The sequence below is a fragment of the Colossoma macropomum genome, unplaced genomic scaffold, assembly GCF_904425465.1.
Source record: "Colossoma macropomum unplaced genomic scaffold, Colossoma_macropomum, whole genome shotgun sequence".
NCBI classification, from domain to species: domain Eukaryota; kingdom Metazoa; phylum Chordata; class Actinopteri; order Characiformes; family Serrasalmidae; genus Colossoma; species Colossoma macropomum.
In genome coordinates this window covers 1,023,553-1,050,627 of record NW_023494805.1, presented here as the reverse complement: position 1 = coordinate 1,050,627, position 27,075 = coordinate 1,023,553, and the positions used below count along the sequence as shown (strand labels likewise).

The 27,075-nt window shown below is 43.3% G+C and overlaps 2 protein-coding genes across 3 annotated transcripts; one reads left to right on the top strand and one right to left on the bottom strand.

Moving 5' to 3' along the window:
* Positions 1–633: 633 nt before the first annotated feature.
* Positions 634–11,313, bottom strand: jmjd4 (jumonji domain containing 4). The gene is made up of 6 exons (XM_036597271.1): positions 10,815–11,313; positions 8,556–8,721; positions 6,679–6,804; positions 4,543–4,810; positions 3,248–3,394; positions 634–1,398 (listed from the first exon to the last, which is right to left on the bottom strand). The coding sequence occupies exons 1-6, from the start codon at positions 11,068–11,070 to the stop codon at positions 1,084–1,086; spliced, it is 1,278 nt and encodes a 425-aa protein (XP_036453164.1). The 5' UTR covers positions 11,071–11,313; the 3' UTR covers positions 634–1,083.
* Positions 11,314–11,791: 478 nt separating this feature from the next.
* snap47 (synaptosome associated protein 47) lies at positions 11,792–23,724 on the top strand. 2 transcript variants are annotated; one of them, XM_036597275.1, is made up of 6 exons: positions 11,792–11,977; positions 13,741–14,289; positions 15,452–15,945; positions 19,638–19,756; positions 22,378–22,554; positions 23,383–23,724. In XM_036597275.1, the coding sequence occupies exons 2-5, from the start codon at positions 13,799–13,801 to the stop codon at positions 22,522–22,524; spliced, it is 1,251 nt and encodes a 416-aa protein (XP_036453168.1). In that variant the 5' UTR covers positions 11,792–11,977; positions 13,741–13,798; the 3' UTR covers positions 22,525–22,554; positions 23,383–23,724. The 2 variants fall into 2 exon arrangements, with proteins under 2 accessions (XP_036453168.1, XP_036453167.1); XM_036597274.1 differs by having other exon boundaries at positions 13,738–14,289.
* The last annotated feature ends 3,351 nt before the right edge of the window (positions 23,725–27,075 follow it).

Sequence of the window (27,075 nt, the reverse complement as noted above, 5' to 3'; positions counted from 1 at the left end):
GCAAAAGTCATAATTACTTTAGCAGAGCTTCTTACTCTGATGTCTCTTAACTGACACAACCGAATAAAATGTTAGTCTTTAGTTTATAGAGTTTTATTAGCACTGAAATGCACTTAATACACGAGCAGCAAAACACTGACCCTTAGCGCTGAGCCTGAGAGGTCTGTGAGATTCTCCATTTCCTGATAATACACTGGGGGTCGGCTTCCCGAACAGGAATTAAAGAGGAATTCCACAGACTTTTCTAAATTTCCCCATAATTCAGTGTGTGAGCTGTAATCAGAGTGATTCAGGGTGGTTTGGTGTGAAATGGTGCAGGTCTCTTTACAGTGGTGGTGATAGGAACCAGGGGTCGCCGTGACTACAACACAGATATAGACATTTTATTTACTATCCAGAACCACCAGTGAACCTACACGAGTCTTCTGAGTTTATATGAATGTTGATGATGGAAAATAGTGGAAAATCTGAAATAATAAGTTTTCTTTGGGGACTATTTTGCCTCACAGCGCCCTGCATGTATCCCTCCACCATGAATGGAGTTTAAGTTCTCAAAACTATCATAAAACAGGGTCTCAGTCATCAGGCAGTGAATTCATAACCATTTCATGTAGGAACTTTCTGTGAGGGAGCTTTTAGAGGTGGACGACTGGTTCCTATCACCACCACTGTGAACAGTTCTGACTAAGTTTCTGTAAAACAGAGCGTTTCACACCAAACCACTCTGAACGGCTCTGTTTACGCCTTTTAATTATGCAGATATGTTGGGAAATCTGAGGAATTAGAGCAGCAGAATTCTCCTTTAGGCCTAATCTTGGACTACACAACATTTAGAATGGAGATTCTCAGTTGAAAGGAAAACGTAATCCAGGATTGGCTTAATCCCTGTCTGGGAAGCCAGTGTGAGTGTTCACTTTGCTATGTCCACTGCAGCTAATTAGCCATTTTATCAGAGACACCTATCATACAGGTGGTTGCTGTTTCTGATAAAATGGCCAGTTAGTGTAGATACGAGATATTCAGACACAATCAGCTGGCAGCTCAGTGAACAAAAGTTTTTGATCGATGTTTCTGGCGGTGTTTTTAAACGATGGAGTGGACGGCCTCTCTGATCTCCTGCAGAAGGTCATCTGGATTGAAGCCCAGCGCCGACGGCTCCAGTCTCTTAAAGTCTTCGTTGCTGAGCATGCTCTCTAAGACGTGGACGACCCTCTGCAGGTCGAAGGCAGCATGGTGAGGACCTAACGCACTCAGAGTTTCAGACAGACAGCTCTGACAGCTGGAGGCACTTCCACTCCCAGGACAAGAAGTCAGGAAGGAGATCCGGTTATTGGCGATGTTCTTCAGAAAGGAGGCGAATTCCACGTAATCGATGCCTGTACACGACTTCATGATCACCTGGGAAACAACGACAACCACAATATGAGTTTCACTGATGTTGGAGTCCTCTGCTGTCTGATCAGTACTGAATCTAAGGCTGCGTTCACACAGCAGGTAAAAGTGGCCCAAATCTCATTTTTTTGTTTGTCTGTTCAGATTATCTTTTAAATGTGATCTGTATGCGACATCAGTCTGAACAGATCAGCTCCTAAACTGACCCGCATGCACTAAAGAACAGAGCGTCACGCTGCTTCACGGCTCATCCAGAGGTAAACAATCACGACCGCCAACGAACGCCAGTCGCTCCCGGAGGATCAGCTTCATCTTCACCAGCATCACAGGAGCCATCATGAAGCTTCACTGACTGACAGCTGGGCTCATCACCCAGAATGTGATGAGTTCGCCGTTAAAAGGCTGCGGTCACTTCTTTGGTTCGCGTCCTCAGATTCTTTAAACTCTGCTTTCAGACTTTTAACTGTTCTTTGACGCTGCAGCCTCGTTCTCCTGCGGCCGCGTTCGGACACTTCTTTAGAAATCTCTTCAAACACGGAGGGTTTGGATACGTCTCTTCTAATTTTTTGTACAGAAACATCAGCCTAAATGTTTATGAGCCTCAGTAGCACGAAATTATGACGAATGTGGAGTTATACTGACGTAAAAGTCGCATGGATTCCAATCTGGCTGTTCAGACTAAGTCACATTGCACAAATACGTATCGGATTTCAGTACCACATATGAAAGCGTCTCAAATCTGAATTGGAAATGTCAGATTCAGGGTGTTTATCTGTTCACATTGACACACAGACACACATCTGTGTCACAGACAAAGAAATAGATCAGATTTGGGCCACTTTTACCTGCTGTGTGAACAAAGCCTAGTAGACTTCACAGGATAGTAGATCTCAGGACCACTGGCTTCCATAACTGCGTACATCTCACACCGAAAATAGTGAAAAAAAAATGTTCTAATAATGCTTGATGAGACTGGAGCATGCAGAGCAAAGAATCTGAGAGCACTCAGATCATTTTATGACTCATCTTTATCAAGCGTGCCAGTAATTATGGAACTGACTGTACACAGTACAGTACAAAAGTCAGATGCAACTTTATTTTCCCAATTTCCAGTCAAAACGGCCCTTTAGTACAAGTTATTCATTTTTCAGTGTCAGGAAAAAATAGAAACCATATTTAACAGACAATTACCCAGAATCCTCAGCAGCTAACTCTACCCTTAGCTGTGTTCAGTCAGTGAGTCTCTCTTTCCCTTTATTCCAGCTTCCATTCTGTTCAGGAGACTCACTTTCAGCTCCTCAAAGAATCTGCAGACACACCTCCAAAGTTCAGTCTTAGAAGCTGGTTGATCATTTTCTGTAATCAAACACATTCAGTGGTGTTGAGGTCTGGACTCTGGGGTGGTCAGTCCATCATTCAGCTTCTTTGTTTGATGTGTCCGTCTCCTTTTCTCAGTGAGGTTCTTCTTGATCAGCTACACATCCTTTCAGACCCACAGCGCTGAGTCGTCTTCTCACAGTGGAAGGATGAACAGAAACACCTGTGGATGTTTTCAGATCTGAAGCAGCTTGATTTTCTCCTCTCTCTCAGAGATGAAAGCTTTAAGTGCTGTTTATCTGATGGGGGCAGTTTTTGGGGTCGACCAGCTCTTCCAGGTGGTTGTTAGGAGCCACATTTTCTCTGGAGCTTTTAATCAGTTTTGGAAACTCCTGTTTTTCACTTTTGCTTTCTCTTTCATTATGCAGGTGGATCATCTTATATCTATTCTCCTCTCAAAGATTTCCTGAAAAATGGATAACTTGTACTTTCGGATGACTTTTGAACTCTTGTTTTTGGATGGTTGTGATGCTGTTACCTGACAGTGCTGGTGCCAGGTGTCCATAGTGTCCCTCCACTCTTCTATCTCCTTCTGAACGGACAAGAGCTCCTCCTGCAGGAACTGCCACATGATGTCCAGATTACAGCCATTCAGCCAGTTGTGGTTGATGGAGATCGTGTCCTCCTGACATGCAGAGAAACCACGTTACTTAAGCAATGAATTGCCCTCCCCAAGCTCCTCCCACAAATGAGTCAAACACATTGAGTTTATATCACAATACCTACATTTAGAGTAAGTTATTCATTCAGCCTAATGAGAAACTGTAGAACAGACTCAGTTTATACCACAATACCTACATTTAGAGTCGGTTATTCATTCAGCCTAACGAGAAACTGTAAAACAGACTCGGTTTATACCACAATACCTACATTTAGAGTCGGTTATTCATTCAGCCTAACGAGAAACTGTAGAACAGACTCGGTTTATACCACAATACCTACATTTAGAGTAGGTTATTCATTCAGCCTAACGAGAAACTGTAAAACAGACTCGGTTTATACCACAATACCTACATTTAGAGTCGGTTATTCATTCAGCCTAACGAGAAACTGTAGAACAGACTCGGTTTATACCACAATACCTACATTTAGAGTCGGTTATTCATTCAGCCTAACGAGAAACTGTAGAACAGACTCGGTTTATACCACAATACCTACATTTAGAGTCGGTTATTCATTCAGCCTAACGAGAAACTGTAGAACAGACTCGGTTTATACCACAATACCTACATTTAGAGTCGGTTATTCATTCAGCCTAACGAGAAACTGTAGAACAGACTCGGTTTATACCACAATACCTACACTTAGAGTCGGTTATTCATTCAGCCTAACGAGAAACTGTAGAACAGACTCGGTTTATATCACAATACCTACATTTAGAGTCGGTTATTCATTCAGCCTAACGAGAAACTATAGAACAGATACTATGAAGCACAGCTTTTGCTTCAAACATTTCAAAAGTGCTCTTATAATATTAAATGCTGTAATACACTGAAAATGGCATATTAGCATAAGACACATTTTCAGCCTTTCCTTATTTTCTTATTATTATATTTGCTATTTCGAAAAATGTCCAGACATTTCCGTATCGTATTGAATCGAGTATGGAATTTTGAATCAGCACCCCTATAGAGAATAATGACAGTAATAACAACAAAAACAGAAGATAATGATAACAGCCTAATAATAAAGCAATAAGAGCCAGAGTGACCCTCATCCTCCCCCATTCACTGAGGTCATAAACAGCTTTCAGACTCCACAGTTCATCCTCACCAGATTGTAGACCTGATGATGCCACCCGCTTGGCACGAAGATGATCTCTCCGGCCTCCTGGATGATCTCCAGAGGCTGGCAGGCCTCCTCGAAGTGCGGGAACTGGCCTTTGTCCTGGAGCACTGTCGCCGTGACATCATATGCCAGGTTGCCATGGCAGTCTCTCAGGAACTCCTCCTGGCCCGGAGGGTACAGGAGCCACTTCTTACGGCCGCAGATGTTGGCAGACCAGCTGTAGGAGCGGAAAACGTCAGCATGGAAGGGCGTCCTGTAGAGGAAAGCAGAAGAATTAACTTTATATCAATAACAAGAGCAAAACAAGCTAACTTTAGCTAGTGAACACTATTGCTAGTTAACAGATTTGGATGTTTATGTTAATATGTTCTCCACACAAACACACTCACATCTACATGCTTCACTGGAGGGGACTTTTTGGGGACTTTTCAGCCATGCTAACTATGTTCATTCACTCTTCTTAAACCACTTGATCCAGATAGGGTCGTGGTAACAGTTGGGAGAGCAGAGAATCCCAGACGATCCTGTCCCAACTTCCTCCAGCTCATTCTGAGGGATCCTGCCTGAGCTGCTCCCAGGACAACTTGGAGATATAATACCTCCAGTGGGTACTAGGGTGACCCCGGGTCTCACCCCGGTCTACATCCAGGTGCTAATGATGGGCTTGTTGTCTGCTGGACAATGTTGACGAGTGCACCAGCGGCCCTACTATGACTTCCAGCTTCGCAATGTGTTAACTGTAGAAATTTCACCCTCAGTTTGTTCCAAACCTAATAAGTCTACGTACGATCACATTTGGCCCTGTGAGACTGAGAAGGAGAGCAGATTCTACTGCAGTGTCTGTATGAATCCAGGCCAAATCACCTGCACTTTGCTACTAGGAGGCTAATGTAGCTGATAAATATTGTAAACTTATACCTCAGCACTTAGCACGATGCTGACTGCATGTCTGAATCGTCATGCATGTGGAGATGTTTAGTATCTCTAATAGACTTTTAAAGTCTGAACAAATTATGGTCCAATCCCATTTCTTCTTTTTACCTCTACCCCTTATTTTCGAGTGTCACCCTAATCCCTTGAGTTACAAGGGGTAGTGGTTAAAAACTTGCCCTACGAAATGGAACCCTCAAATAAAAAAACAAAACAAAAACAAAACACTGCTTCATTAACAGCTACTAGCGCTGCTCTGCAGGCGACCCAGCACATCTTCAGTGATAGCAGAGAAGGGAGAGGTTCAGCTCCTCACTGCTGGGCTTTAGTTACATTTAGCGCATCAAATGCTTTCAAAGAGGGGGATAAGACAATCATTTATTATCACCCACTCCGATTCTTTGGTGATACGGAGCTATAGTCATCTATTCGCCAGCTTCTTGTTCGAATTTTCCCGTTCCACCTTAAATGGTGCAGCAGTTACATTCTGGCACTCCTGGACTATTTAAGGTGGAATGGGAAAGTTAGCTAGCTACTGAGAAATTAGCATGCTATTAACGATTTTTTTGTGCTTGTTATGAAGAAAACGACCATAATAAATTAAAATGACATTAAACTAAGATAATACGATGGTTATTGTAATTTTTCACTGAGAAAATTCTCACATTTGTGGGGTTCTTTGGTCTCTTGTTCAGCCATCTTGCCGGTTATTCTTTTTTTCTCATATCTCTCTGTTTGGAGTCTCTGAAAATGCTCAGTTTGGAGGGTCATGTAGCCCCAACACTTCACCCTACTCCTCTATCTCAACTAAAATTGGGACACCCTTACCCTAGATAAACTCCGACTGCTCTGAAACGCGACCGGGAGGCAGTAACTCTGAGTCTGTGCCCCTCAAACACGACTTGACTCTCTCTCCAACTGTCCACTCCGATTGACCCAAACATCTGCAGACTAGAGCCGACCAGCTCAGACTCAGCCAGACTGAGAATCGGGGCTAAAATCGGGGTAAAAGTCGTGTAGTGTAACCCGGCTTTTAGTACAGACACAGTTCAGTTCCAGGTGGTTGCTACTGTTTTTAGCCATGCTAATGAACATTTGTCCATGTTTGTAGATAACAGTATGTATTAGATCAGTGAAACAGCAGGACCAGGATTAATCAGCATTACTGTGTAGTAATGACTCTGTTCCTACCAGGAACCTTTGGGCCCCATATAGACAAAGCGATAGTCGTCCACTTCGATGGTGTCCCAGTACTCATTCAGCCAGTCAGAGGAGAAGTAGACCGGAGTCTTGTAGGTGTTGTGCTCTGGAAACATCCTATAACAATAAACGCAGACCTGTTAATTATATTTTTCACGATTCCTTCCTCTGAGTGCACACACGCTTTAACAGACCGGGCCTGGAAGAGACGGAGGACGAACAGTGCGGGAGGAAATACTCAAAACCAGAAAAAACAGAAACAACCTGATTATTACATCAATTCACATCAGAGTCCAGTTTCAATAGTCAGTTTGAGTGACAATATTACTGAATATGATGTAAATCAAAGATCCCATAATCTACATGATGAAATCCGATTTTGTTTGGGTTTAATTCACCAAAAACCACCATAATTTATTTTACATCACAATTTTCCAACCTCTTCATCCCTTACAAACAAAAATGGCTGTTTTTGTTACTGAGTATTTAAGACTGGTATATGCAAATGAGCTCTGTTCTGATTGGCTGTGCCTCATTCAGTAAGCAGTACGGGCAGAAACACTCCCTATAACTTCAGCACAGAATGGGTGGGGCAAAACTGCTGTGGGCTGTTGTGTTAGTTATTGTGACATCACAGAAATAGTGCGTTCACTATGGGCTGTTTTTACAGTTTAGTTTCCGTATATAGACGGAGGGAGTGAACATTGTGTTCTGTAACAGTAGCCACGTTTAAATGCAGCCTGATCAATAATTATCCAACTAACAGTTCAATCAGAATAGAATACGTCCATGTAAACACCTCAGTCGGAATAGTCTAGTCCGATTGAGGCCATTCGGAATACAGTCTCTATCCGACTGATCGAGGTGGGTAATCCTGTAAATAATCCGTTAAATAGAAGAATAATATCCGTGTAAACGCCTGTATCTGATTACATTCCCTATCGGACAGTTTAAGTCCGTTCTGATCATGTTCGTCACGTCATAGTGAAAGTTTATACCGTTCAGCATGGCGGAGCAGAAACTGGTCTGCAGAGGAGACGAAGTTTATGCTCTGATCTTTAAAAGACGGCGGTGGGACGGACGTCCAGCTTATGTGTCTCAGAACACGACGTCTTCCTCTCGGCCTTCTTTAATAAGGACATGTGAAGGACGTTTTCCTGAGTCTGACATCATTTTAAAGCAGTTAAAAACACAAGCGCTGCTCACTGCTGCTCATCTCACTCTGACTGGACTCACGTGATGTTCGCTGTCATGGTAATGTTTACTCTAAGTGGTTCAGTTTTCAATGATACAGGGCCTTTAAATTGACTAACCCTCACCAAGAAAAAAGCAATGGAATTATATGTTTTGTATTTTTTATTTGTTTGGAGCAATAATACAAACAATTGGTGTTTGTTGTTTTTGACCCCACAATTTTTACAATATTCATGTCTACCAAACGGTCGAGATGGCACTTTGTGGCATATATAGTGACTCAAAATGTGCTCTACCAAATGGTAGAACATTAAAGGATTAAGGATCAAAAGTAAATATATTTATATAACCTATAGAATATTATATAATTTTTTCTCATGTTTTGTTCCACTCATTTGAAGGCAAAAATTAAGACCACGGCCACTTTTAACAGCCTATATATATATATATATATATATATATATATATATATATTTTAATGAAGATACAAGGCTGATATCTTGGAGAAAATCTACTGACATTATTTGCTTTATGATGTCATTATTTGCTTTATAGTGTTAAATATAGAGATAAAATTAGGGTATATTTAAAAATAATGGAGTAAATCGCTCCACACTCATAAACGAATGAAAGAAATCTCCACCTCTGGATAGCTGGTAAGATGGTGCTCCTACCTCTGCATGTGCCAGTCCTTCAGGTACAGGCACCCTTTGGGCGAGGAGTGGCCATTCTGGATGTATTCTCTCCAGTACTGGACGAACTCCTTGAAGGGCATTATTTGTTTGGGGTTGGCGTTGTACTCTTTAGCGTTGCAGTTGGCCACCGGCACAGGCGTGTCATCTGTAGAGATGAAAACAGTGTTTTAGTTTATCAGTTCAGCAGAACCTTCTAAAGAGCCAATCCGGACCAACCCCTCTACTCACTATACAGCTACAGGAGTCACAAAATAATGGCTTCTATCTCTCTATGGACTCTAACCATCTAATATCTCTCTATGGACTCTACCCATCTAAGATCTCTCTATAGACTCTGACCATCTAATATCTCTCTATGGACTCTAACCATCTAAGATCTCTCTATGGACTCTAACCATCTAAGATCTCTCTATGGACTCTACCCATCTAAGATCTCTCTATGGACTCTACCCATCTAAGATCTCTCTATGGACTCTAACCATCTAAGATCTCTCTATGGACTCTAACCATCTAATATCTCTCTATGGACTCTGACCATCTAATATCTCTCTATGGACTCTACCCATCTAAGATCTCTCTATGGATTCTAACCATCTAAGATCTCTCTATGGACTCTGACCATCTAATATCTCTCTATGGACTCTGACCATCTAAGATCTCTCTATGGACTCTGACCATCTAAGATCTCTCTATGGACTCTACCCATCTAATATCTCTCTATGGACTCTACCCATCTAATATCTCTCTATGGACTCTGACCATCTAAGATCTCTCTATGGATTCTACCCATCTAATATCTCTCTATGGACTCTACCCATCTAATATCTCTCTATGGACTCTACCCATCTAATATCTCTCTATGGACTCTACCCATCTAAGATCTCTCTATGGACTCTAACCATCTAAGATCTCTCTATGGACTCTGACCATCTAAGATCTCTCTATGGACTCTGACCATCTAATATCTCTCTATGGACTCTAACCATCTAAGATCTCTCTATGGACTCTACCCATCTAAGATCTCTCTATGGACTCTACCCATCTAATATCTCTCTATGGACTCTACCCATCTAATATCTCTCTATGGACTCTGACCATCTAAGATCTCTCTATGGACTCTGACCATCTAAGATCTCTCTATGGATTCTACCCATCTAATATCTCTCTATGGACTCTGACCATCTAATATCTCTCTATGGACTCTGACCATCTAAGATCTCTCTATGGATTCTACCCATCTAATATCTCTCTATGGACTCTGACCATCTAATATCTCTCTATGGACTCTGACCATCTAAGATCTCTCTATGGACTCTGACCATCCAAAATGTTTACTACATTGTGAAAAAGATTTGTTTAGTTTAAAATAAGTGACGTGCCTGACAGAAAAGTTTAAGTTCAGTGAACCTCAGATCAGTTTTGTTGTTTAATGAACAGAAAATTTTAAGTGTGACGTGAATGTAATGTAAAACTCAAACTTCATGCTGCTGTTTTTTTTAAACATCGCGCCGCTTTAGCTGAAAATATGATCATACATCATCTTGAAGATGAAGAATATTTAAATCCTTTATTTTGTGTTTTACTGTGTCTTGCGACATCGTCTGATCTCGTGCAGACTGAGAAATCCGAAAGAAATCAGAGTCAGAGTTTACATGCACTGAGAAATCTGATTAAACTCCAGCCTCTATATGAGATTTCTTAATCAGATTTCTAGATCAGAGTATGGTGTTTACATGACCATTTGAATAATCGGAACACTCCCTATATAGACTAAATCTGAATTAAACTGCAAACTAGGATATATAGTAGAGTTCCTAGTGCTGAGGCAGATTGTGCTGAATTAACTAAATTAGCATTTTAACCTGCTATTTCTTGTGGTTGAAATAACAAATCAAATGTCACAAAAGCTGAAACATTTCAGTTTGGATTCTTTTACAGTGCATTGCACTGTATGTGGCCAAGATCTGACTGTAAACTGTGCTCCCCCAGTCCTTTTAATCCCTGTTTAAAACATACATGATTATCATGTGGCTCATGTCAGCCAATGGTAGCAGCACTGCCATATCTCTGCCAGAAGTGGCCCACATCCACATGTTATCTGGATAACCATCTAATATCACTCTCTAAGGACTCTGACCATTCGAAATCTCCCTGTGGACCGTGACCATGTGAGATCTGTCTATGGACTCTCTGACCCTCCAAGACCTCTCTGTGCACTCATGAGCTCCACATGCTCACCAAACTCCTGCAGAAGCCTCTGGAAATTAGGTTTCCCCTCCTCGGTGACCCAGTGCTTCCTGCAGTTCCAGTCCTCAGTGAACTTCTTGGAGAACATGCAGGGCTGGTTTGGGAGCAGGTAGTTTCTGAAGAACTTGCTGTAGGCTGTGGCTCTTTCCATGTAGTCCACGAAGTGAGAGGGCTGGTACTGCAGCCAGGAGCGCCTGCTGGGCATCTTCACCAGGCTGCAGCAGCTGTGAAACGTCTCTCTGTCCATCTCAGGACATCTCAAGGCGCCTCATAACCTCCACACGGCTGTTCAATATTTATGTACAAGAGACAGTTTCCATTAGCTGTTCCTATTCGGTCAGGATCACAAGCATTATATCAACGCGTATTACACGGTTATTACGCACAAACGCCTGTCATAACAAAGTCGTGACGAATTCTGCAGGTTTTAAAGCTGTGACGCGAAAATAAAGCCTGTTTTGATCATCATGGCTGCAGCTGGGGAGCTGGTTTACCGGCGCACATTACAGGCACGGGTCGCGTCTCAAATGACCCCGTAGTCCCTACGTAGTGCACTATGTAGGGTATGAAAGAACGGCCTCTACACAAAAACAGTGCTTCATGTGTCGAACGGAAAGCATTTTTTTATTCAGCAATTATCTGGACGACCCCCTGTCTAACATTTGGAGCCCAGTTTGGGTGTGGAAGCCCTAGTTTCACTACCCATCTAGTGGACTATGTAGGGAGCAAGGAGCCATTGGCGACTCAGCCGTAGGACATTGTGTTATTTCGACAGAATTTAACAAATAGGATTGTAATCATTTTAGATTTATGCAAAACAAATGTCGAACTCTATAGAAGACAGAAAAAAAAACAACAGAACCTCTCAGCGAAATGTGAATTTTGTTTGTGTGTTTGTATTTATTTATTTTTATTTGTTCGCGTAAGCGGAACGCTTTAATCCGCGGGCCACATCGGACTGTAAACATGGTTGCACCCGCAGCAGTGGCGATCGCGCAGCTGCGATATTGACCATAAAAAATCAACATTTTCTCTCCGTTTCTCCTCTTTAATCCACGGTTCTGCAGCGCCGGGTGGACCTGAGCGGACAGGAGCGGCTTCATCCAGCACTCCACACACCGATGGAGGCCAGTTCAGTGTCCGGTCTGTAAAAGGTAAACAGAAAGGTTCCGGATTTAATAATTTAATTATGTCACTCTTTCCTGATGCTCATTAATCTCACACGGCCTTGCTGTGGGGCAGGACGTGGTGGCTGTGAGTCTGCAGGCTTTATATGAACAGAATTAATCCTAATAACTGAGGCACTGTAACGTCTACACTTAAAGGGGCACTCCAGCCAAAATTAGAAATTTCACAATAGCTACATCTGCAGTAAAGCAGCCCATTTCACCTCTTACAGCGGTGCTGCAGTAAACTGTGGAGTGTCTTTTCCATTAAAGACCAGGAAGACCACCTTCTGATGATGCACTTTTAGGGGCGGGGCTGCTAGGAAGCTATAGACTTTATTACAGTGGAGAAAATGGTCACTCGGCAGAAATGACTGGTCAGATGAAGAGGACAGCAAACCAGGAGCTACAGTGAGCGAGGAAATAAGGATGCACCACTGCTGATACTGATATGATTCCGATATCATTGTGCATCTCCGTGAGCCGGGAACCGGGGGCTGGATTCAGCTTTCTCAAGAAAAAACTTGCAGAGGTTCTTAAGACAAACACTAAAAAGTTCATAAGAAGGTTCTTAAAGGCAGATCTTTAAAAACGTAAGAAGTTCTCAAATATTCCTTTAAGATAACGTTCGTTGTTTTCTTATGTCAGCTACGTTACATTTTGCCATAAACTGCACAACATACATTCTGACTTTGTATCGACCGTTACTTCTGTTATTTAATCCACTCAGAGGAGCAAAATGGGGGAAAACATCAAAACAAGCGTTTAAAACATTTAGCAAATAAGATCTGGAGCTGACGGAGGAAGAAACAGCCAACAGGAAAAATCCTCCTGGAAAATATGATAATTTTGGGGTGACAGACAAGGATGAGGAGCAGAGGCAGCACTGAGATAAATTTAGATACTGACCTCCTCAACTTTCAGCCTGAGACAGTGAGAGTCGGTCGTAAGGTTAGGAAAACAATTAAGAACGTAATGTTTTCAGGAAAAACTCTTACTCTAATTATTCTTAAGAAAAGAGTTAAGAAAATACGACAATTCTTAAGAAGTTTTTTGACGAATAACAATTTCTTGTAACTTTTTTCTTAAGAATGAATTTCAGAAAAAACACACATTTAAGAAGATTTTCTTCCTTAAGACCCTTTCGTGACTCCGACCCCTGGTTATGTAGATCTTACCTTTGGCTCCTTTTCTCTGACTGAAAGGGTTAAAACTGGTCATTTCCTGCTGAATAAAGACAGAATCTCTGTGTTTCTGAGTTTGTTTGATGTAATTCTAACTCGGTTTATCAGCCAGTCAGTCGTTTCGGTGTAGTTTAGTCAGATTGTCTCGGAACTTACCCAGAGTAATTATCTAGTACTTTGGGGTACCTCACACTAGAAAATCTAGAACTTTAAATACTGTAAAAAAAAAGTGTTACCAAATATTTAGCTGCACAAAAATGAAACATCTGCAGGCCAGATTTCTATATAAATATAAAAACATAAATATACTGTTTATGTTCTGAATGTGTGAAGCTGTTTGAAACCCCTGGATTAGAATCTCTGACCAAAACGTGAGACATGGGCTCTACGCTGCCCTCTGGTGGAGTACCGAGTTCAGACAGCTCATCATTTTTTAAAATAGCATGTAACGTTAGAAAAAAACTACATTTCTGAATTTCTGAAAAATTTTAATTCACATTTTTTTTTGTACCCCTTCTGTCTGTTTCCTGCTGTGACTGTGGTTGTTCCTCTGTTTTGGTCCAGCAGGTGAGCTTCTAGCCGGACTGTGGGGCCGCTGAGCTCGAGCCCCGCCCACTGCGACAGGATGAGCCGGGACGCGCCCATCCACAGCTGGCCCGGCTCCTACTACGTGAACGGCGAGAAGCGCTGGGTGAGCGGAACGCTCTCGCTGACCCGCACGGCCGTCCGCTTCACCTCGGAGCAAAGCCGCGACGCGCTGGCCAGCTTCCCCCTGTCCCGCATCGTGGAGATCAAGATGGAGTCATCCAGCTTCATCTTCAGTGCCCTGACGGTCCTGGAGCAGGGCAACGTCAAGCACTGGTTCGGTTCCCTGCGGCCGTGCCGGGCCGCCGTCTTCCACGTCCTGGAGCACTTCTGGAGGGAGCGGCTGCTGTCGCCCAGTGAGGCCCAGGCTCAGGCTCCTCTCAGCAAGGGTCAGGAGCTCATCAGCCTGGTGACCGGAGCCCAGCGCAGGCTGGCCGACACCGGCAAAGTGCTCAACCACCAGGGGGAGCAGTTCGACAACATGATGCAGGGCCTGGACAAGATCGAGTCCGACCTGGGCGTGGCTGATAAGTAAGGACCTTTCATATTGCAGTTCACCAAAATTCCCCATAATTCAGAGTGTTGATCAGAGAGATTCAGAGGGGTTTGGTCTGAAATGGTTCAGATGTCTTGTGTGGTGACAGTGGTGGTGATAGGAACCAGGGGTCGCCATGACTACAACACAAATATAGACATTTTATTCACTATCCAGAACCACCAGTGAACCTACACGAGTCTTCTGAGTCTATATGAATGTTGATGATGGAAAATAGTGGAAAATCTGAAATAATAAGTTTTCTTTGGGGACTATTTTGCCTCACAGCGCCCTGCATGTATCCCTCCACCATGAATGGAGTTTAAGTTCTCTAAACTATCATAAAACAGTGTCTCAGTCATCAGGCAGTGAATTCATAACCATTTCATGTAGGAACTTTCTGTGAGGGAGCTTTTAGAGGTGGATGTCTGGTTCCTATCACCACCACTGTGAACAGTTCTGACTCGGTAAGTTTATCTAGAACAGAGCGTTTCACACCAAACCACTCTGAACGACTCTTAATCTCATCACATCTTAATCTCTTCACTGTGTAGAAATTGAGTTTCTCTCAAATTATTATTACAGTACTGATGTGTAACAGTCCCAGATTCAGCCTAACTTTGGACTGCATTGCAGTGCCAGTGGTGATACAACACTGGATGGCCTGTGGAAATTCTTCTTAAGCTGTGTCCCAATTGGGGGGCTGCGTCCTTCGAAGGATGCAGGCTATGAAGGCTGAACTGAAATGAGACGGTCGGCTCTACAGCGGATCACCTATAAAGGAGCTTCGAAATGGGACAGCCTAGTTGTGCCGCTGTGACGCAATTGGCCTTCAAATGCAGCCTCCGAAGGATGCAGCCCCTGAATTGGGACACAGCTTTAGTCTAGGCTTAGGCTTAATCCAGGTCTGGGAAACTAGCCCTTAATGTTGTTTACTGTGTGCAGCATCTGCTATGAATTGTTCAGTATCTACAATTAATTATTCAGTATCTGATATGAATTATTCAGTAAATAATATGAATTATTCAGTAAATAATATGAATTATTCAGTGTCTGTTATGAATAATTCCGTGTTCACCCTGAGACTGATCTGTATTGTGTGTAATGATGGTGATATTTGTATCGTATCGTCTCTCAGCTGATGATTGTTTTGTTTAGGCTGCTGTCAGAGTTGGAGTCTCCGCCGTGGTGGCCCTTCGGTAAGCTTCCCTGGAGGAGTCAGCAGGAGGCGAAGGCGGAGTCTGCTGCCAAAGCTCCGCCCCCCAGAGGCTCAGGGAAGGCCCAGAAAGTGATCTGCAGTGTGCCAGCGGTTGTGGGGCGCGGCAGTGATTCGGGAGAGTTAAAGCCGGGCTCTCTCACCCTGCTGCCCTCCGCGCTGGAGCTGAGGGACGCTAGCGGTCAGCTAATCCACCGCTTCGAGAGGGAGGAAGTGGACGACATCCGTGTCCACAACCCGTATGAGATCAGCGTCCGCCAGCGGTTCATCGGCAAGCCCGACATTTGCTACCGCCTGCTGTCGGCCAGGATGGCCGAAGCCCTGTCCGTCCTGGAGGTGCAGTACAAGAAGAAGGTGGAGTTCACCAGCGATTATGCTGCCTTCCAGGGATCGCCCAGCACTACGCCGGACAGCGGAGCAGCGTTCTGGGGTGCAGGTACGACTGCAGGGGACCTTCAGCACTCCTAAGGCTGCAGGCTTCCACATACCGGACGCAACAGAGCACAGGGTTTAAAACACTTATCGTCTTACTTAATCTAGAAAAACACGAAACACAAATCATTAATAGATAACGTCTCACGTCATTTTGTGCTGAGTTGATCTAAAATAGGCACACCCCCTCTAAACCCCACCCCCAAATTCCTCGAGTGCAGGTAAGAAGAGCCATATTGTCCTTTCAACAAAATCAGACCACCTTGGGAGCCACAACATTTTATGTCTGTTTTACCCTCTTGGCTGTAAATGTGTCTCAGTATGTGCTGATGAACTGATATAGGCTAAAAATATAATATTAATGACTTACTTTGCTCTGCTTTAAGCTTTAGTTCAGCTATAGCTGCTTTTCTCGCATCTCCAGCAGGAAACCTTTCCTCAAAAGTAGAACAGTTTCTTGTGAAACGTCTCTCAACGATCGAGGCGTTCATTCGCCAGCTTATTGTTCTAATTTTCCCGTTCCACCTTAAATGGTGCCTGAGGTGCCAGAATGCGACGGCTGCACCATTTAAGATGGAACGGGAAAATTTGAACGAGAAACTGGCGAATGAGAAACTGACTTCAGCCTCGCGACTTTTCAGTGTTTGACAGTTTCTCACTGCAGATTAAACGTATCAGGAAACCAGCTGGAGTGATTATAAACACAAATCAGTCCATTCGTCTCCAAATTATCGATGTTCATCTTAAATCTCTCTCTTTGCCGTTTCGTTAGCTACTAGCCGGGCGAGACTGTTGTCTGTGTTGCTATGGTGACCAGCAGTCTGCGCTGATCTTCAGGGTTAAAGGGTGAATCAGCAGTTCTACATTAACTCCAGAGTTTAAGACCATTTATTGTTAAACTGTGTTGAACGATCAGCAGAGCTTTATTTTACTGTAAAGGAGGATTATTTTATTTTTACCTACTAATCTAATTCAGCTGTGGAGCCACAACAGGGCAGGAAAAGAGCCTCATGTTGCTGACCGCTGATCTAGTGTGTCCTCTTTCAGCATCTGGAATGCAGTCATAGCTCAAGCAGAACAGGCCAGCTAGTGAAACCCTGTCGTTAGCTAACAGGACGGTTCCTCTCAGTAAGGTTGGTGTTTATTTTAACTGTAATGTGTTTCTGCGCTCGCGACTCACATCTACATGCTTAACTGGACTTTTTGAGGGTCATTCCTGATCTGTGTCCTCTACCACAGGCGTACAGAGCGTTACTGCTGCTGGCACCAGCCGGCACAACCGTGTGTGTGTTAGCACATCACAGCAGTTTACCACTGTGATTAAACTGGAACAGAACAGCTGTTCTGTATTCTTCAGCAGGGATTATGTGTACTTTGCACTCCTCTCTGCTCGGTTGGCGAGCTGTCCCGCACTCAAAAGGTGGTTCTTCAAGGGTTATTCGGTAAAAACAGTTATTCTATATAGAACCATGAACACTCAAAGAACCCTTTGCATGATTAAATGGTTCTTTGCATGGTGAAATGGTTCTTCAGACTGATGGAGAATGTTCTGTAGATGATTCTATGCAGAATCTTTTTGAAAAGGGTTCTATATAGCGCCAAAAAGGGTTCCTCTATCGGTACAAGCTTGTTACCCTTTTGGTGCTATACAGAACCATCCATCCATCTTCAGCCACTTATCCTTCTGGGTCACGGAGTATATAGAACCATATACAACACTCTCCATCAGTCTGTGGAACGATTTCATCATGCAAAGAACCATTTAGCCATGCCAAGGTTTCTTCGAGTGTTCTTGGTTCTTTATACTGCAGAACCGTTTTCTTTACTAAAGAATCATTGAAGAACCAAGAGAATGAGACTGACTATGTAGCAGTTTTAGCTGTAAACACTCCTCATAACCACGTAATCCAGCCTATTAGAGATGCTGAACCTCCACACAGTTTGAGAGGAGTGTGTGATGATATGTGCTAATTGGTGGGACATAAGCTTCCATTACCTGTTAGCTGATTTAGCCTCGTAGCTCCAGTGTTAAATCTAAATAAGCAAACTTCAGACACCAAACACGTCTCGGGTGATCCACTACAGTCGGGGTACGAAGGGAAACTCAGTATAAAATTAGATTTTTGTCCAAATCATCACTTTAATGACTTTGTTTCTTGTGTCACTGTTGTTGAGTGATGGTCACAGATTTGATCAGTCTTGATCTTCATGTTTGATCTAAAAGCTCATAAAAATATTTTATGTTCAGAATAATTTAACATTTCATTTTAAGATATTTTAATTCTAATCAATCTGTTAGATACAGGCTCTAATGTATCATCGCTGTACGAAAAAAGCGTTTCCAGTTTTTTTCATCATTTGAGCTCAGCAGCTGCACTTTACGCTTCATAACGATTGGTTTAAAAGAAATGCTCCAAAATTGCAACGTTAAAAATGATAAATGTCTTTTCTCTCCCCTGAAAACTCACTGCTTTCAATATGAAGCTTATTTTCCTGACATTAAACGTTTCCATCGATTAGTTAACTAGTTATTCATATTTTCACTTTTAAGGCTGATTGAAATCAGATTGAAATACTTTTTTGTGCCACAAGGTGGCAGCAGTGCTCCATCTGACTCAGATATATGAAACCGATGGAGAAACTCAGACAGCATGGCTGTGTTTACTTTTTCAGAACGCATTTAACAGATCATCACTCAGACGGGGGGCTGGGATCGCTCTTCTGTTTTCTGCAGAAACTTAGAGTCAGAACTGTTCACAGTGGTGGTGATAGGAACCAGACGTCCACCTCTAAAAGCTCCTCTACAGTAAATGGTTATGAATTCACTGCCTGATGACTGAGACACTGTTTTATGATAGTTTAGAGAACTTAAACTCCATTCATGGTGGAGGGATACATGCAGGGCGCTGTGAGGCAAAATAGTCCCCAAAGAAAACGTATTATTTCAGATTTTCCACTATTTTCCATCATCAACATTCCATATAAACTCAGAAGACTCGTGTAGGTTCACTGGTGGTTCTGGATAGAAAATAAAATGTCTATATTTGTGTTGTAGTCATGGTGACCCCTGGTTCCTATCACCACCACTGTAAAGACGTCTGAACCATTTCACACCAAACCACTCTGAATCTCTCTGTTTACACCTCACACAGTGAATTATGGGGAATTTTGGTAAAATTAGTAGAATTAAGTAGTAGAAAAGAAAGATGCAGGTCCTTACTTACCAGCCACGCCCACATGGAGGGATACATGCAGAGCATTGTGAGACAAAATACCCCAAAGTAAACATATTATTTCAGATATTCCACTATTTTCCCATCATCAGCAGTTTGATGGCAGAGTAGACTTTATTATAATGGCACATTTTATGATCCACCACTTTGTGGCTGAGCTGTTTGTGGCTCTTTGTGGCTCCATTTCTCAGTAATAGCACTTACAGTTGTCTGGGATCTGTTGTCGGATCTAGCAGGACAGACATTTCACACACTGACCTGGCATGTTTAAAGTCACTGAGCTCTTCAGTGCTGCCCTCTACTGCCAGTGTTTGTCAGTCGAGACTGCAAGGCTATGTTGATCCACCTGTTAGGAAATGGGCGTGGCTGAAACATCTAAACTCAATAATTGGGAGGGGTGTCTTCACACTTTTGGCCATATAGCATATATCGGTGTTAGTTATGTGAGTGTCGCCCCCTGCAGGTGCTCATAGTCTGGAGACGGAGGTGCCTGTGGAGGTTCCTGCAGGAGATCTGACGCAGGTCCAGCTGCACGTCCTGCAGCCCACAGTGACCGAGGCCGAGGCCCAGGAGCTCAAACAGGTCTGACTTCATTAAAGCGATAGTTTGTAGAAAAATGTAAAATGTAAAAAGTTTCAAATCTGGTGTCCATGTCACAGTGGTGGTGATAGGAGCCAGACGTCCACCTCTAAAAGCTCCCTCACAGAAAGTTACTACAGTAAATGGTTATGAATTCACTGCCTGATGACTGAGACACTGTTTTATGATAGTTTAGAGAACTTAAACTCCATTCATGGTGGAGGGATACATGCAGGGCGCTGTGAGGCAAAATAGTCCCCAAAGAAAACTTATTATTTCAGGTTTTCCACTATTTTCATCATCAACATTCATATAAACTCAGAAGACTCGTGTAGGTTCACTGGTGGTTCTGGATGGTAAATAAAATGTCTATATTTGTGTTGTAGTCATGGCGACCCCTGGTTCCCATCACCACCACTGTAAAGACATCTGAACCATTTCACACCAAACCACTCTGAATCTCTCTGATTACACCTCACACACTGAATTATGGAGATATTTTGGTGAAAATCAGTAGAATTCCCAGTATGAAAGATGCAGGTCTTTACTTATCAGCCACGCCCAGGTATCCCCAGGAGGAGGGATACACGCAGGGCGTTGTGAGGCAAAATAGTTTGTCCATGTCCTTACGTCACGGTCAAGTTATGAGTGAGTGTTTCTATTTTAGTTTACACAACGCTCCTCACGTTCAGCTGCTTCAAAGTGCTGCTGCTGAGTATGGAGGCTGTTTTTTGGGGAGAGCCTCATCTCAGATGGACTGAGGTTCAGAAATCCGAGGAACTATCAGGAATCTCAGCGTCTGTGTTTGTACTTTCTTATATAACACTGAATCGCTTAATGTTTTCAGCTAGAATTCATTTCTGATCACATCTCACTGTACAAACATCTCAGCTCCAGGTTTGGCCTCATTCTTAACCCACTGACTGTAATGTATTTTAGTTCATTCACAGCTCTAAACTTTGCTACAAAAACAGCAAAAAAATTCTAAAAACATCTAGAAAACCTGCAGAAACCAGTATTCTTGTTTTCCTCTGCAGTCATTACATTAGTCACTGTGTTCATCTGCTACAAAAGAAAAACGAAATGAATATTATTATTATTATTATTATTATTATTATTGTTCAACTTATATAGTGCCTTTCACAAACCCAAGGACGCTTTACATAGTGTCCAAAAAAATAAAAATAAAGGAATCTAGAAGACTAAATAGAAGAAAAAGGAAGTGTTTTAGCAGAGATTTGAAGGAAGACAAAGAAGAATTACGAAGAGTGGAAGGTAGGGAATTCCAGAGTTTCAGGGCAGCAGCACTGAAAGATCTGCCACCCATAGTAGAAAGTCTATTTGAGGAAACTGTGAGGAGTCCAGCATTAGAAGATCAGAGAGCACGAGAGGGACAACTTAATGAAATGAGGTCGGACCGATATGTTGGAGCCAGACCGTGTAGAGCCTTGAAGGGAAGAAGGAGAAGAAGAATGAAATGAATAAGCAGTGAATAGCAGTGAATACTGTGAGCCCACTGTGTTGTAACTGTGTGCTACAAAGCTACACAGCCTATCGATAATTAATCACACACTCTGACGTGTTTGAAACCTCTTTCTTTCCGTGAAATACCAGAGCGTTTAAGTGGTTCATTCTTCTCCAGTCCTCCAGCAGATTCCACCGGGCATTAGACCCATTTCTCTTTGCCTTTCTTTTGTATAATTTATTATCAACAAGCGATTAGCTAAAGTAAATCCTTATTGTTCCTTATCAGCGCCTCACCTAATGGTGTACAAATCGGGGAAGTTCAAAGAGTGCGTCTCGTTCGCTCTCACTGCGCTGATTGATGAAGGCTTTTGTGTTTCATATCGTGATTTCTGGTCATATCAGTGGAAACGGCACAGCTTTGGCACCTCGGCCAGAATTCATTCCAAATGACTGAGCTCCATTTAAGGCCTTAAACTGGACAGTTCCACTTATAAAATCTGATCTGAGCCACAATCGAAGCCACTGTGTAGAACACGTTTGTATAATTTTATTGTTTTAATACAGCAAAGATCAGCTGTTGATGCTGTTATGTGAGGTGTTCCTCAGGGGTCAGTGCTGGGTCCTCTCTATTTTCTTCATTTATTTAATTTATAAAAGTTAATTTTTCAGGAGATATTTCTGGAAAGATCAGATAGTGTAATCTACGTGCATAAAGAAGGAGAAAGTCAAAGGAAAAAGCTAGAGTTTCCAAAACTGGAGATCAAAAAAGGATTTAAAGCTACAGAGAAAATGTGCCTCCTAACAACCACCTGGAAGAGCTGGTAGACACCAAAACTGCCCCCATCAGATAAACAAAATTTAAAAAAAGCGCTGATATTGAATTGTTACTGAGTATCGGCCGATACCCAGAGTTCAGGTATCAGAGTCGGTGTGTGAGGAGAAAAACTGGGATTGGTGCATCTCTAGCTGTTACCATAGTAACTCTGTTAACCATCGCTATGCACTAGGCCTAGCGTGTAGCACAGAATGACTGTTTTGGAATAATAAAATGCTTTGATCTGGGAGTTTAAACTACACCTGCTGTGTAGTGTAGATCTGCTGTGGTACTCGGTCTGGGTTGTTCTCCATACGTTCCTCTGATCTCTCTGTCTGTGTAGATGCTGCTGCAGTTGAAGTCTCTGGCTCTGGAGGCTGAGACGGAGCTGGAGAGGCAGGACGAAGCTCTGGATGTTCTAACGTCCTCCAGCGAACGCGCCACCATGAGCATCGACAAACACACACGCAGGATGAGGAAACTGCTGTAACACTCACAGCATCCTGCTGCCATAGCAACGGTAAGCCCTACTGTAACACTCACAGCAGGCTGCCATAGCAACAGTAAGCCCTGCTGTAACACGAACTCCATCCTGCTGCCATAGCAACGGTAAAACCTTGCTGTAACACTCACAGCATGCTGCTGCCATAGCAACAATAAGCCCTGCTGTAACACTCACAGCATCCTGTTGCCATAGCAATGGTAAGCCCTGATGTAACACTAACTCTGTCTTGCTGCCATAGCAATGGTAAGCCCTGCCATAACACTAACTCCGTCCTGCTGCCATAGCAACGATAAGCCCTGTTGTAACACTCACAGCATCCTGCTGCCATAGCAATGGTAAGCCCTGCTGTAACACTAACTCTGTCCTGCTGCCATAGCAACGGTAAGCCCTGCTATAACACTAACTCCGTCCTGCTGCCATAGCAACAATAAACCCTGCTGTAACACTCACAGCATCCAAATACAGCTCTTAGATGTCTCTTAAAGCAGTACCTGGACAGCGCTAATGGATAAAATCAACCAGCAGCAAACTAACAAAAGCAGCGGCTGGTGGAGATCCAGTTCCCCTCGAGAGCCTCCACTGGAACAAGAACCCATGAACTGAATGAACAAGTGCGAGAGGCTACAGTATATATATAATATATATATCTCACTGTTGTCAGAAGAAAACCTCACATCTCCAAGATAGTAACTTTACTAGGAATAAACCTACTTTACTTTTAATGTAAGTCAGTGGAACCAGACATCTTTCCAAGTCATTTTGGGCCGTTTATTTTGGTCCATTCATCATGAGACTGAAAACTGTTTATTTTGTTGTTCAAGTAATCATTTTTTTTGTTTGCAGGTTCATGTAGAGTCTTCATCTCTTCCTCTCCAGTCCAGACCCTCTTCCTGCTCAACACACTGCATGGCTCAGTGCCCCCCTCCAGAGCGCCCCCTACTGAGCGAGATGTATATTCCTACAGATAACGGGAGATTTCCTGCTGTTCCACGTGAGGTGGATCGTTAAGCTCTGATTGCAGAACCACACTACTGACCCCTCAGACTCAGTTCTACTCCATTTACTTCATTTACATTACAGTCATGTGTTCTGTGTGTACGACGCTGTCAGACGTTTAAACCTGTATCGCTTTGTTTGTTGTTTGTATGCAGGTCGAGAGCAAAATAAACTCTAACTGACGCCTGTTTTTTTTTTTTTTGTGGAATCTCTTTTATGTTCAAAGGGGGCGGTGCCAGAGATGATTATAGTCAAACTGAGGAACCCCCCCACCCCAAACACCCACTCTTCTTGATGTGGTTAGAAGTAAGTGTAAACACAAACCAGAGAGAGAGAGAGAGAGAGAGAGAGAGAGAGAAAAGAGAAAGAGACCCAGTGTCACCAGTTGAGAGTGGTCCACCACCCAAAGTAGTGGTCAGAATCTAATCACTGATGAAAGGCTAGAGCAGCATGTTTCTAAAAAAGTGGCCAGTGACTGGAAGCTCAGGATTTGCGTTACTAATAAAGTGGCCAATGATTGAAAGCACAAGGTAGGTGTTTCTAATGAAGTGGCCAGTTAGTGGAAGTGCAAGATAGGTGTTTCTAATAAAGTGGCCAGCGAGTGGAAGCACAGGGTAGGTGTTTCTGATAAAGTGGCCATGCTGGCTTTGGGCAGAGATGCCAGTGAGTGGTCAGATGGTGGTTAACTGCGGCCATGTGAGAGGAAACTGCAGCCTGTACTTCAGCTCCTTCAGCTCCTTCAGCTGTGCTGTTTGTTTGCTTGTTCCACTTACTCTGCGGAATGTCTGGATCATTCCGACTGTCCTTCCGTACTTTTTTTTTCTTTTAATTTCTGTTTACAGTAGGATTATTTACCGGCCGGCTGCATTATGAAGTGGCGGTCTTGGGGGATTTTCCTCGTAAACTGCAGGCGTGCGCCGTGCGAGGGCAGCGGAGCGGGAATGTGTGAGGAAGTGGTGGCGGTTTTGCTCCGACCGCAGAGTCCGAGCTCCAGATCCGGCCGAGGCGGATGACACGGAGACGCTGCTGGAGCTTTACTGGCTCTGACTCACACCGTATGTGAGTGTGTGTGGATGGTAAAGTGATCAGTCGCCATCGTGGGAAAAACAGCGAGATGTTCCTCACTGAAGAACCGAGAGCAGATCTGGACATAACCAGACTGAAAATGAGTGTCCGCACGTGTCACTTTGATCTGCACTGCGGGGGGCGGAGTCAAATGCAACTGTTGTATTTACACAGGTTTTGTGTGCAGTAGCTCAATGCTAATGCTAGCTCATGCTCTATTAAAACCTGTATCGTGTTAGTTAGCTAATTCTAACAAGAATTACAAAAGTCATTTCTTGCAATAAGTAGTGCAAACAGTCACGTAGGGCCCCTGAGCAACCAGGGGGCCCAATAAGAATGTAGTATATGTTGATTTTATTGTATGTACTATTTATTGTTCTGTTCTGTACTTTAGCATTTATCCTGATCCAAAACATGTTAGATTGAGTGGGATCCCCAAGCAGTTGGGAGAGCAGAGAATCCCAGATGACGCTGTCCCCCCACAATTTCCTTCAGCTCATTCCGAGGGACCCTGATCCACTCCCAGACCAACTTGGAGAGATAATCCCTCCAGCGGGTCCTAGGATGACCTCGGGGTCTTGTCCCAGTGGGCCGTGCATGGTAAACCTCCAATGGAAGGCGGTCAGGGGGCGTCCTGATCAGATGCCTCAACCATCTCAACTGGCTGCTCTCAGTGTGGAGGAGTAGCGGCTCTACTCCGAGCTCCTCCCGGATGGCCGAGCTCCTCACCCTGTCAGTAGAGTGTAGCCTCCACCCTGTGAAGAGGCTCATTCTGCCGCCTATATCCTTGATCTCATTCTTTCGGTCATTACCCAAAGCTCATGACCACAGGTGAGGGTCGGGATGTAGACTGACCGGTAAACAGAGAGCTTTGCCTTATGGCTCAGCTCCCTCTTCACCACTACAGTCTGGTACAGTGACCGCATCACTGCTGCCGCCTGTCCCAGGCTGCGGCCGAGCTCACCATCCCTTTTCCCATCACTCGTCAACAAGACCCTGAGACACTGAAACTCCTGAAATCACAAATGTGTCTCAGTCTGGATGCTCTGGACACTTAAATAGAATTTAGAGTGTCTTTTCACAACACGACAAACAGTGACGATGTCAAATCCAGAGTGAGGAAGTGCTGGGATTCAAGAAGAGCTCCAAAGATTCATGATCATGAAGAGAGTTCTGAAGGGTTTGGAGGGGAGATGATGCTCCTCCATCTCTCCTGCATCCGCATCTGAAATCTGCGTCACCAGCGTAGCTACATAGTTACTGATGCCAACGTTGTCACCACGGCAACCCATGCAGATAGACTGGTGATGTCTGGACACACAAATCAGATCTGATCACTTGCAAATAACAGAACGGACAGTCACCTCAAACGATCTGATTTGAGAAACAAATCCGATTTGCCTGCCGTCTGAACAGCCTTTGATTCTGAGGGGGAAGGTCTACACTGGAACACAGAAATCGCTCCTCTTCAAACCTTTCTGAAGCTTACCTGAGCTTCATAACATCGTTAAGGACTAGCTGAGAGAAATACAATTACCTTTTGTTTGTGTCCGTCTCCTTTTCTCAGTGAGGTTCTTCTTGATCAGCTACACATCCTTTCAGACCCACAGCGCTGAGTCGTCTTCTCACAGTGGAAGGATGGACAGAAACACCTGTGGATGTTTTCAGATCTGATCAGCTTGATTTTCTCCTCTCTCTCAGAGATGAAAGCTTTAAGTGCTGTTTATCTGATGTGGGCAGTGAGTTGTGAACTCTTGCTTTACGCTGTCCTTTCATGGACTAAGTGTGGGCTTTATATATGAACACAGACAGGACACAAGGGCTTAGATTTGGCTTGAAATGGAAACCCACACCAGCTCGCTTTGATGCACTGCTTCAAAATAAAGTGTCTTGCATTTTTAACACATTTGCCAGAACTTCAAGGATAACATCACTACGCTCTGCTACCTTTGCTTTTGAGAGTGTAACTGTTGATAATCACCAAGTTTGAGCATTTGTAGAAAAGCAATAGGAGCGTCTCAATATACAGGTTTTGCATACCATAAACTAAAGCTTCATCCTAGCTGTGAAGCATGGTGGAGGGAGTTTGATGGTGTGGAGCTGCGAAGGCTTTCAGTCACTGTGTCGACTGAAATACTGTGGTATGATTTAAAGCAGGTCATGAAAGCAGCACTTCTCAGAAATTTGCCTGAACTGAAATGGTTTTGTATGCAAAAGTTTGAGCACCCTCAGTCGAGTTATGTGTTGTTGATTCTCTAAGTGTAAATAAGTTAACACATCCTCAACAGAGAACAATTTAGAGAACAATTTTAATGCAAAAATTCTGTTTATTGGCTGAGTTTAACATATTTGCAGAAAAATAAACCATAATAATTTTAGGTTTTTTTCCCCTGATGTGTTACATTCGTTATTCAGCATTAAAATGTGCTGAAGTGTGTTCTCTGTAGAGGATGTGTAACTTATTCGCTTAGAAAA